Raw genomic sequence first — 10929 nt, 5'->3', positions numbered from 1 at the left:
AATTCAGGTTATAAAATTGTTTAAGAATTTAAATCACCCATTGGGATTTGAGATTATTGCGTTCGTGCATACGTAGATAGAAGAAAAAAACCCTCTCTTGTTCACGAATTTTGTACAACATTTAATGCCTATTTACAGTTTCAATGTAAAGAACATTTACCAAATTTCATTTATCCAGCTCCATCCAATGCTGAGCATAATGGTGGTCTAGCGGCAACATATTGTTTTCGGAGTCGGAGGGCTCCAGATTCGGAACTCGGAACCAAATAAGTTTCGTATTGTATTCGAACTCTGACGTCATGGACCAAAAGTCTTCCCATTGGTGTTCCGGAGACGTTCAGCGATGGGAAGGCATTGCCAGCTCAGTCGTCGTCCTTGCCATCTGATTGGGGTTCAATGTTACGACGATCGTTCTAAAATAAATTTCTTATTGCTTCCAAACAGAGCTTTAATACAACTAAATTGCTTTTGGAATTACATGCGCACAAGCATACAGATAGACTTGCAAGATTATTTTTCCAAACCCAAGGAGACTTAAGACATCGGTACTATCAAAATCTCGATAATGAACTCTTTGATGATTCTTTTATTTTCTACTTGCATACATTGAAACAATGACAAGACTGATATATGAAATAATCTAGAAATACTTCCATTATGCGAATGCTGAATCGAAATGAATAAAATTTACAGCAAGAATTCTTTTTTCTAAATATATAGAAATGAAGAAATTCTCTTATTTTATACTTTATTTTTTAAAGTTGGAAGATTCTCCTTCGTATTTCTTGATAATATTTTATAGGAACTACTGTCTTTCTATATCATAAAATATACTATATATAAGATATTATATCGGTTATATATAAATGAAAATTTTTCGGAGTTCATCTAAGAAAAGTAATTTCTGAACAATATTACCCCGAATATCTCCTTGAGTCACGAGACATACTTCATGAATCCTCTAAAGTCAACCGGATATATTGACAAAGTGAAAAACTATGTTTTTCGCTTATCTTTTTCAGCTAGATACGTCTTCAGCCATATTTTGACAGAACATTCAATAATTCATTAAATAATATTTTTCGCTGAAGTACAATGTTTTTCGAGTTTGAAGGAGAGTTATTTTTAAAATGAATCACACTTCTCTAAATGTTTGAATTCTATGAAACGGATGGATAAAAACGTTTTCCTTAAGAATTGCCAAGGGACTTTTTTGTTTACTCTTTGCTTTTTGTTAAAGAAGGAGAAGATGAGAAACTTCTGATTATATCAAAGGAAACCAATGCTTTTACAATTGAAAAGATAAAAATAAAAATAAATTAAATTAAATATCACTTATTATAATTTACAATTTTAAATTCTTGAACCTTAGTTTGAATATAATTTCATGTATTCTTCTGCCGGATTGATTAAAAAAACAGCATATTATTATGTAAATAATTTTGTAGAATTTTTGTAAAGCCTAATTAGTTTTTATTAACATACATAGGTAGTTCTTTTATAAGAAGCAAATACAACATTGAATGCTGTAGAGTATTAAATGCATTATAGTTGACAATCAGAATTAATTCAAATTTCATATTTGTACCAACAGATATGTTCCTTCTACAGATAGATTCGTACAAATATTATACACTAAGTTATTAATTTCATTCCCTTCGAACGGATAATCTGAGGGATACCTATTTACTCAGTAAATAATTTATTCTCTTATTCTAGCTTAGTAAGCAAATTTATTATTAGTTCGTCACATTTGGTGACAAGCTGGTTGGTCGAGATTTTTGGTTATGTTTCATTTCAGTTATGTCATACACGACATGTGTCATGTTTCACATGTCAATGATTTCATCACAGTATTAAACATTAAAACCTTGTTATTTTCATTACCTTATAACGCTCCATTCACTGCGTACACAAACCATTCTAATGAAAGCCAATCTCACGGTATCATAGCGTTATTAAAACATAAATGTCTAATCTAATTTTTGCTATATTGTAGCGTCTATTTTTAATTCGTCTTGTAAATTACACAGATATAAAAATCCTTCTTCAAGAACTTCCAACTGTGGAAGAGAGTGACATAATTAATTATTTGATAAGAAAGAAAATGATTTGAATGTCAGGGAAACAGTATAATTTATTGTTGGAGATTAAGAAAATAAAATAAAATAAATAAAAAAACTGCCTGATTCCAGGGAAAAATTAGATGACTATTAAATTGGTAAATATTGCAAAAGAACTTTTTAAAATTTTGAAATATTGTATTCAGCATGATTGATAGTAATTTTTAACACACACACGCACACATATTTATTATTAGAATATATAGGGGAAAGTAAGAAGGAGCTTCTCTAAAGGGTGTCTAGAAAGACCATAAACATTAGTCTTTAAGGAAATTTAAACGGAATTTCTCTGTCAAAATTCTGCATTTAAAGGAATATACGAAATTCCGTCTTGAATGCACTTTAAAGGTTAAAAATGTGATTGAAAAACTGAAAGAAATATGAAACTTGTAAATAAAGTAATGAAGCGTATATTTTCATAATTATTTATTCATTTAAAATTAAATCTTTTGTTGTCTCCATGCACTGTTGGAGACCACTTTAACATTCTTCATAGCAATGCCAGATCTCGGATATTGACTCAGTAGTTGCCAATCTTCCGCTGGTTGGCAACGGCCTCTTAATTTTTTTGTTACCATAAAATGATGACCTTTCAGATGAATTTTAATTTTGGGAATCGAAGAAAAATATCATTTGGACTCAAATTGAGAGATAAAAGGACTGATGAACCAAACAGACATTTCCAAAGCTCATAAATTGAAAATGCAGTATGATAAAACTCATTATCTTGATGCAGCCTCCATATGATCTTGATTCTTGGTCTTATTTGCATGATAAGCCCGCCAATCACGAACCTAAATTACTAAGTCCGTCTCAATACAGTCCTAGTGTTTCTTGGAAACAGGATGTAAATATGTAACTAAACTAATTCATAATATTTAAAATAAATATAATATATTAAGAACTAAACAGCAGAAAGTATTTATAATAAAAAATGTTTATTTTTTCCATATGCTAATAAAAGTTTGTTTTTAAGAAACTTAATTAATTACATAAATAAATCCATTTACTACAAAAATGAATTTATACCCTAAATGTATCCAGATACCTTCACATTTTTTTGCTTCTCTGGCTAATTATTTTAATATCGATGTATTATTATCAAGAATTTATTAAAATCATTTGAGGTCATGTAAAATTATTCAGGAGCTCATAAACAAACGATTACGAAAAAATGCAATTTGAAAAATATTCCTTTCCTTAACATTTCTTAACGAAAATAATAACGAATGTCGTGGTCGTTTTAAATGCTGCATTGAAAGGATTTGACTTAGAAAAGAACTTCGAGTTCAAAAAAGGAATGACATGTGGAAAAATTTAGAATTTATCTCTCATGTAATTAATGGGATTAATTCGTGTGACGTTACTGTCACATGATATATCTAACTGCGCATGTCCTCTAAAATTAATTGCACACTGCCTTTATCTTGCTTATTGACTGATTTGAATTATGATATTAAATGAATAATGAAGAAAAATTTAATGTAAAAAATGTTTTTAACTATTGAGAGAAAATGATAATTTCCTTTTTCCTTCATATTTATTTTTTATTCCATACTTGAAAATTTTGGAAGAAATCTTAAATTCCAGCAATAAATTGCTTTACATCTTACAATATTTTACGTCAATGAAAGTTTGCCTTTTTTTATTTGAATTAGTAAGTATTTTAATGTTATAAATATTCAGCAATATTTTATGGATATATAATACAATTATTGCGGATTTGCTGTTCTTTAATTTCTATTGATCAACAAAAAAGAATCCACATACCTTTCTGCTGATCAAAGTTCGAGCCAAAATGTCCGGGATAGAGCTTGCCTACCCTAAAAATATCCAATAACTTCTCCACATGACAAAAGCAGTGAGTACGTTTTGTTTAACATTTTTAATGCAGTTATATAAATTACAAACACTCCTTCAGGAGTTCTAACAGACAACTGTTAAATTACAAAAAAACCCAATATAAATAATAATCCCTTCTGGCGCCACCAGACCGGAAATGAACAGATGCATCATATATATATATAAAAAAACAAATAATAATAAAAAAGGGAATTACAGGAAACTACGAAAACGAATAAAGTTTGTTCGTTTCCCGTTGCAACACTCCCCACTTTGAGTTTATAAGCTGTTCATAAACTCAAATAAAAGTTCATAGTCTTTGGACAGGTCTCAGCAATCGTCCATAACGGGATCGCCTTGGTTCCAATTTTTCAGTTCCGTCAGGTAAGACAGGATGAGAAGTTTCATTCGGAAGGAGAGGCGAAGAATCCATCGTCGGCACCATGTCGGTTCCACAGTCAGATTCTTTAGAAGGAAGTGGAAGACCATCAGGGGGCTCTATCAGGGAAGTCTTCCTATCTAAAGAGATGGGAAAAGTCTCTCGTCTATTAGCACCTGAAATTAGAGGAGAATTAGTATTGTGTTCAACAGGTTTATCATTTTCGCTCACTTCAAGTGGATATAATTTCTGCACAGGACGCAGAAAAGAACCAAACTTGGTTTTAACTAGAGCTACTCTAGCTCTATTGTCTTTTCCTTGAAACAGTTTCAAAATCCTCCCCAAATTCCAGTTCAATCTTTTGGTATTATCTTCAACCAAAACGATGTCTCCAATACATAAAGCAGTTTCTCTTTTTACCTTTTGTATTTCTCGCAATTGTCCCAAGTATTCCGATCGAAAACGTTTCCTTAGATCCTTTTGGATTCTGTTTCGGTAGGCCAATCTTTTATTAAACTTAGTTTCTTCAATTAGGTCTAAATCAGGCACACCGGTTTCTCTAATATTGTGCAGGAACATTGCTGGAGTAAGGGGTTCCAAATCTTCGGCATCTTCCGAAACATAAGTAAGTGGTCTTGAATTCATTACTCTTTCACAGTCACAAAGAACTGTGTTCATTTCTTCATGATTTAAAGATGTCTTTCTTAAAGTTCTTCTTAAAATCCGCTTCATAAGGCCGATAAGTCTCTCCCAAAATCCTCCCAACCAGGGGGCATTTGGAGGTATAAAAGTCCAAGAAATAGGACTTAGTTCTTCAATATTCTTCAGTTTTTCGAAATCAACTTCCTTCAGTAGACGATGAGCACTTTTCAAATTTGTACCATTATCTGAATAGATGACAGATGGTCGACCTCTTCGTGCAATAAATCTCCTCAAACCTAGTAGGAAATTTTCAGTTGATACTGAAGTTAAAAGTTCGAGGTGGACTGCACGGTAAACCGCGCAAGTTAGGATCAAAATCCAAGCCTTTCTTTCTTCTTTAAGGATGACAGGTCCAGCTAGATCTAATCCTACGATTTCGAAAGTTTCAGCATCTCTCACACGGTCTTGAGGCAATAGGCCCTCCTGAACAAAAACCGGTTTTGCATCAAATCTATTGCAAATGATGCAGGACTTTATAACTTTTTTAATAGCTTTTCTTGACTTCAAAATCCAGTAATTTTCCCTAAGAAGGTACATAAGCATTTGAACTCCAGAATGTCCATGATGTTCGTGTTCATACATTATGAGAGTCATGACAACAGGATGATCGGAAGGAAGAATTATGGGTAGACGAAAATCTCTATGGTCTTCCCTAAAAAATATTCTGGTTTTCACTCTTAGAATTCCCTCAGAGTCTTTGATAACTTGTAAAGATTTTAACCTTTTGTCGTTCTCATCATAAAAGGCTTCTAACTGCACTTGTTTCAGCAAAATACGTTCAGCCTTCTTGATTTCATCATAATTCAATGGACCTACTGTTCTTCGATTTCTCCCATTCTTCAGATTCTTAAGAAACCTTAAAAGCCAAGCTGTAATTCGGACAATTTTAACATACGATGAAAATCGATGATAATACTTTTCCTCAAGTTGTAAAACAGAAGCGGTTACAATAGTCTTCTTCTTTTCTGAATTAACCACTTCCATATTTGGAAAATGAGCAGATTTTGGCCAATCTTCTTTCGACCTTTTGATCCAATCAGGTCCTTCCCACCAATGACTTTTGATGAGGGTCCTCACTGTACATCCTCTCGATGGGAGATCAGCTGTGTTAGAAATACCAGGTACATGTCTCCAATTTTCCACAGAAGATAGTTTTCTTATCTCCTCCACTCTATTAGCAACAAAGGTAGCCCATGGGCCTTCTCTTTTTATCCAATGTAGAACATCCATTGAATCAGACCAGAAAGTGCTTTCAATATCTTCCAAATGCAAATCTCTCTTTATCGCATCAGCTAACCTTGCTCCGATCATGCAAGATAAAAGTTCCAATCTTGGGATAGAAATACCTTTCAAAGGAGCAACCTTTGATCGTGCTTGGATTAATTGGCAGGTCACCTTGCCATCTTTCTCAACTCGAAGAAATGCGCACGTAGCGTAAGCCAATTTTGAAGCGTCGCAAAATACCTCTAGTGACAAGCTGGCGTCTTTAAGATCGAGGTGTGACAGCCTCCGTGAAATTTCTAATTCTTTCAAGTCTTTAAGTTGACGCTGCCAAATTTCAAATTTTTTCTCGATGTCTTCAGGCAATGGAGAATCCCAAGACGCTTCCATCTTCCAGCACTCTTGCAGAATCAGTTTGGGAATTAGAGTGACAGGGCAGGTGACTCCAATTGGGTCAAAAATTCGATGAGTAATGGAAAGTATTTTTCTTTTCGAAACAGGTCCTTCTTCAAGAACGGGCTCTTTGAAAGAGATGGACAAAGTATCTCTTTCCACATTCCACAAAAGACCAAGAACTTGTACCTCGGGCGAATAGAGATCAGGTTGATCAATGCTTTCCTCCAAAATAGGTGAATGCATGTTACTATGTCTCCAACCACGTAAGTCGAAATTTCCTAATGCCAACAATTCTCTAGAGTCTCGTTGAAAAGACAAGTATTCTTCGAATGTTTCCACACTCGTTAAGCAATTGTCAACGTACATAGAGTCTAGTAGCTTTTCAGCTGCAGCTTTCAAATGCTCAGGTGCCCGTTTTAGATGAAAATTTAATACTGCAGCTAGCAGGAAGGGACTGCATGATACTCCAAAGACTACTCGACAATGTCTATAAATAATAACCTTTTCATGATCGCCACCTTCCCACCACAAAAAACGTAGAAAGTTCCTATCGTTTTCGTGTAAAGCGATTTGCAAGAATGCTTTACGAATATCCGATATTACTCCTATCTTTCTTAAACGAAACCTATTCAAGATTGCAGGTATCATTTCAATTAAATTAGGTCCTGGTTCAATGCAAGAGTTCAGAGAACAAAAGTGTCCATGACGAGCGGACCCATCAAATACAGGGCGGATTTTGGTTGTAGAGTTTTCTTTGAACACAGGTCTGTGTGGTAGGTAATGAATTTTCTTATTTTTTTCATGATCATTTTCATTAACCCTTTCAATAATCCCCTCATTTTCCCATTCAAAAAACACTTGCTCATAATCTAATAGTCTACCATTACCTTTTAGAGATCTTACAGTATTTTTCAACCTTCTTTCGGCTAGTTGAAAATTATCACTAAGTTTATCATGTCCATCGATCCAAGGAATGTATACATAATATCTACCATCTTCATTTTGCGAGACCGTATTCTCAAAATGTTTTAAAGTAAGATCTTGCAACTCAAGTTTCGTTTTCTTTTCACTTGGGTCCTTAATTCCCAAAGAATCTAATTCCCATAGGTCCGAAATTTTTGTCTGATTTGTAAGCAAAGAATGCACCAGTAATGAATTTTTAGATTCAAAAGTGGATTTAGAGTTCGATTTTCCCATAACAGTCCATCCCAATTTTGTATTTACTGCTGTGAGACCTTTAGATACTTGTTTAATCTCACCCGTAAATAGTTTTCCTATTATGTCCGCTCCTAACAAAATATGAATTTCATCAACGTTTTTATCAAAAATGCAATGCTTGTTATTCACAGTAGAATCACTTATAAAAATATCAAGTTGCTCTAATTTCTTTAAAATACGATGGTCAGTAATTCTAGATATTCCTAAACATATATTCTTCTGATCGTTAACTTCCAAAGTAAAATCAAAATTTCTATCCAGACTACATAATTTAATAGAATATCTATCATGCACTTCAGTCATTTGTTGACCGCCAAAAAGTCCATGCGTTACCTTGTGTTTTCCTAGGCTCTTCAAACCCAAAGTTTTAGCAATGTATTGCGAAACATAACTCTTCTGACTTCCGGTATCTAAAATTGCCCTTACTAGCCGTTCACAATTACCATTTTTGATGTAAACAACCAAAGTTTGTAAAAAAACTTCTCCTTCACTCTGATTACCTAGATCTGTCGACCCAGTCTGAACCAGATTTTTTCTTTCTATGTGTTGCTGTCTAAAACATAAAAATTTGTGATGTAATCCTGAACAAAATTCACATTTCGTTTTATTTATGGGACAATTCCTACTAAGATGCCGATCTATTTTAAGGCAATTGAAACAGCAACCGTTTCGCAATAAAATATTCTTTCTTTCCTGTAGAGAAAGATCTGTCATCGCACGTCCACAGCTATTCGTAGTATGAGTCATCGATTCACAAAAGACACAGCTATTCTTCGTTTTGTTTCTATTTTCATTGAGAGGAGTCACTAACAGTTCATTAGCAGTAGCAGTAGAGATACCTTTTTGATTTATTCTTTTATTTTCGCGATCCTGGTATTTAAACTCCATACGTCGATTACGCAATTCAATACACGATTTATTTGTTTTGTTAATAGACTGCGTTTTTTCTCTGGCAGCTAAGGCATGAGTAATGAAGGATAACAGTTCCTCAATTTTAGAACCTGAATTTTGTTTTTCTGATTTATTGTATTCTAAAAGTAAATCAGCCGGAATAAGTTTCATGATTATTGGACACAAGATACTTCCATATTGTGAGGTTGAAATACCTAAAGACTCCAAACTTCTCAATTGAACATTACAGTTATCAACAAATTGTCGGAAGGACCGAATGTCGTTAGAATCTTTTAATGGTGGTAAAGATAATATTTTATTCATATGGGCTTGAACCAATACTTCAGTACTTGCAAATCGTTCTTTCAATAATTGAACTGCTTCATCGTACGCAGCTGCTGAAATAGGAAATCCTTCTACGGTATTTAATGCAGATCCTCCAAGATGAGCCTTTAAATAATTAAATTTGTCGACTTTATTTAATGACTCATTGTTATGTACAGCCGTTTCAAAACTGTTCCAAAATGTCAGCCACTTAGAGGCATCATCGCCAAAAAATCTGGCTATATGATATTTGGGGATTTTAATTTTGATACTTTCAACATTCTGGGGAAGAAAGTTTTCTGTTGGAATAGTCGAAGCCGTGTTTTCTACTAATGACGAATTATCCAAGTTCAACTTAGCAACATGATTAATTTTCTTTTTAGTGCGGAACAGACAAAGTAAAACTTTATCTCTATATTCTTGCGCCGTTTCAAACTCTTCCTCAAAATTATCTGTATTAAAAAGAGGCTCAAGTTGTTGATCAACTATAGACAATTGTTCGAATTTACAATTAAGAATTTCCGAAAATTCCTCTAACTTTTCAGAATTTAATTGTTCATTAGCCAATTCAGTTTCTAAATCGTTTACAGCTTTCGTTACCGCGGTGCGTAAAGACTTCCGTTTTCGTTTTAACAAATCAAATTGCTGTTGTTCCGACATTTTAAATACTCAAAAAATACTCTTTACTAATCTAAGCATTCAATATCAATAATAAATTATTCCCCACAATACTTCAATTTTTACACATTTCAATTTCAAAAACAAATATTCAAAATTTCAAATAGAAAGCACATTTAAAATTCAGTTTCTATAAATATACAAAAGTATAAATTCACAAGATTTCAAATATTCAAAACTCCTAAATTCAAATTTCATAAAAATTCAAATATTCTAAATTCAAGTTTCATAAAAATTCAAATATTCTAAAATTCTAAATTCAAGTTTCATAAAAATTCAAATATTCTAAAATTCTAAATTGAAGTTACATAAAAATTCAGTTTCGTTTCTAAAAAATATTCCTGATGCTAGTGTCAGAAATCCAACCATTCATAAATATTTCAAAAGTTCTTTTTATTGCTTCAAGTTGCAAGTAATTCTAAAAGGAAATCTAATTTTCTAAGCACCAAATTCAGTTGGTTAGAAAAAGTTCTAATATTTCAAAATTGAAACCGAAATTGTTCTTGAGTTCTAAAATGTTCTAATTTTCAAATTTAAATAAAGTTCTAAACATGTTCGAAAATGTTCCAATAAATCGAAGTTTCGATTTTCAAATGCTTATTCATAAAATTCTATCAAAAACTTATCAAGCTCTGATCCCGGCAGGGATGCCATATTGCGGATTTGCTGTTCTTTAATTTCTATTGATCAACAAAAAAGAATCCACATACCTTTCTGCTGATCAAAGTTCGAGCCAAAATGTCCGGGATAGAGCTTGCCTACCCTAAAAATATCCAATAACTTCTCCACATGACAAAAGCAGTGAGTACGTTTTGTTTAGCATTTTTAATGCAGTTATATAAATTACAAACACTCCTTCAGGAGTTCTAACAGACAACTGTTAAATTACAAAAAAACCCAATATAAATAATAATCCCTTCTGGCGCCACCAGACCGGAAATGAACAGATGCATCATATATATATAAAAAAAACAAATAATAATAAAAAAAGGAATTACAGGAAACTACGAAAACGAATAAAGTTTGTTCGTTTCCCGTTGCAACAACAATAATCTTTTGCAGTAAGTTACTTAATTCATGAAATAACTTTGATAATCTCCACTAAATACAGATTGAATAAAATAATGTGGGAAAATTCATTATAAGTTTGTCAAG

The 10929-nt window shown here is 32.8% G+C and overlaps 1 protein-coding gene across 1 annotated transcript; it reads right to left on the bottom strand.

Moving 5' to 3' along the window:
* Positions 1–4275: 4275 nt before the first annotated feature.
* On the bottom strand, positions 4276–9756 carry LOC129959872 (uncharacterized). The gene is made up of 2 exons (XM_056072766.1): positions 8601–9756; positions 4276–7952 (listed from the first exon to the last, which is right to left on the bottom strand). Exons 1-2 carry the CDS (start codon positions 9754–9756, stop codon positions 4276–4278), a joined length of 4833 nt encoding a protein of 1610 aa, XP_055928741.1.
* Positions 9757–10929: the final 1173 nt, after the last annotated feature.

This window comes from Argiope bruennichi, chromosome X2 (assembly GCF_947563725.1).
Source record: "Argiope bruennichi chromosome X2, qqArgBrue1.1, whole genome shotgun sequence".
NCBI classification, from domain to species: domain Eukaryota; kingdom Metazoa; phylum Arthropoda; class Arachnida; order Araneae; family Araneidae; genus Argiope; species Argiope bruennichi.
The sequence above is the reverse complement of the archived record's forward strand: the minus strand, read 5'-3'. Positions and strand labels throughout refer to the sequence as shown.

Excerpts from the sequence above, each read along its gene's own strand:
- LOC129959872 (XM_056072766.1), bottom strand. The coding sequence starts at position 9,756 with ATGTCGGAACAACAGCAATTTGATTTGTTAAAACGAAAACGGAAGTCT. Across the intron at positions 7,953-8,600 it reads TACTACGAATAGCTGTGGAC|GAGCGGACATAATAGGAAAA; the intron begins GTGCGATGACAG and ends ATATTTTGTTAG.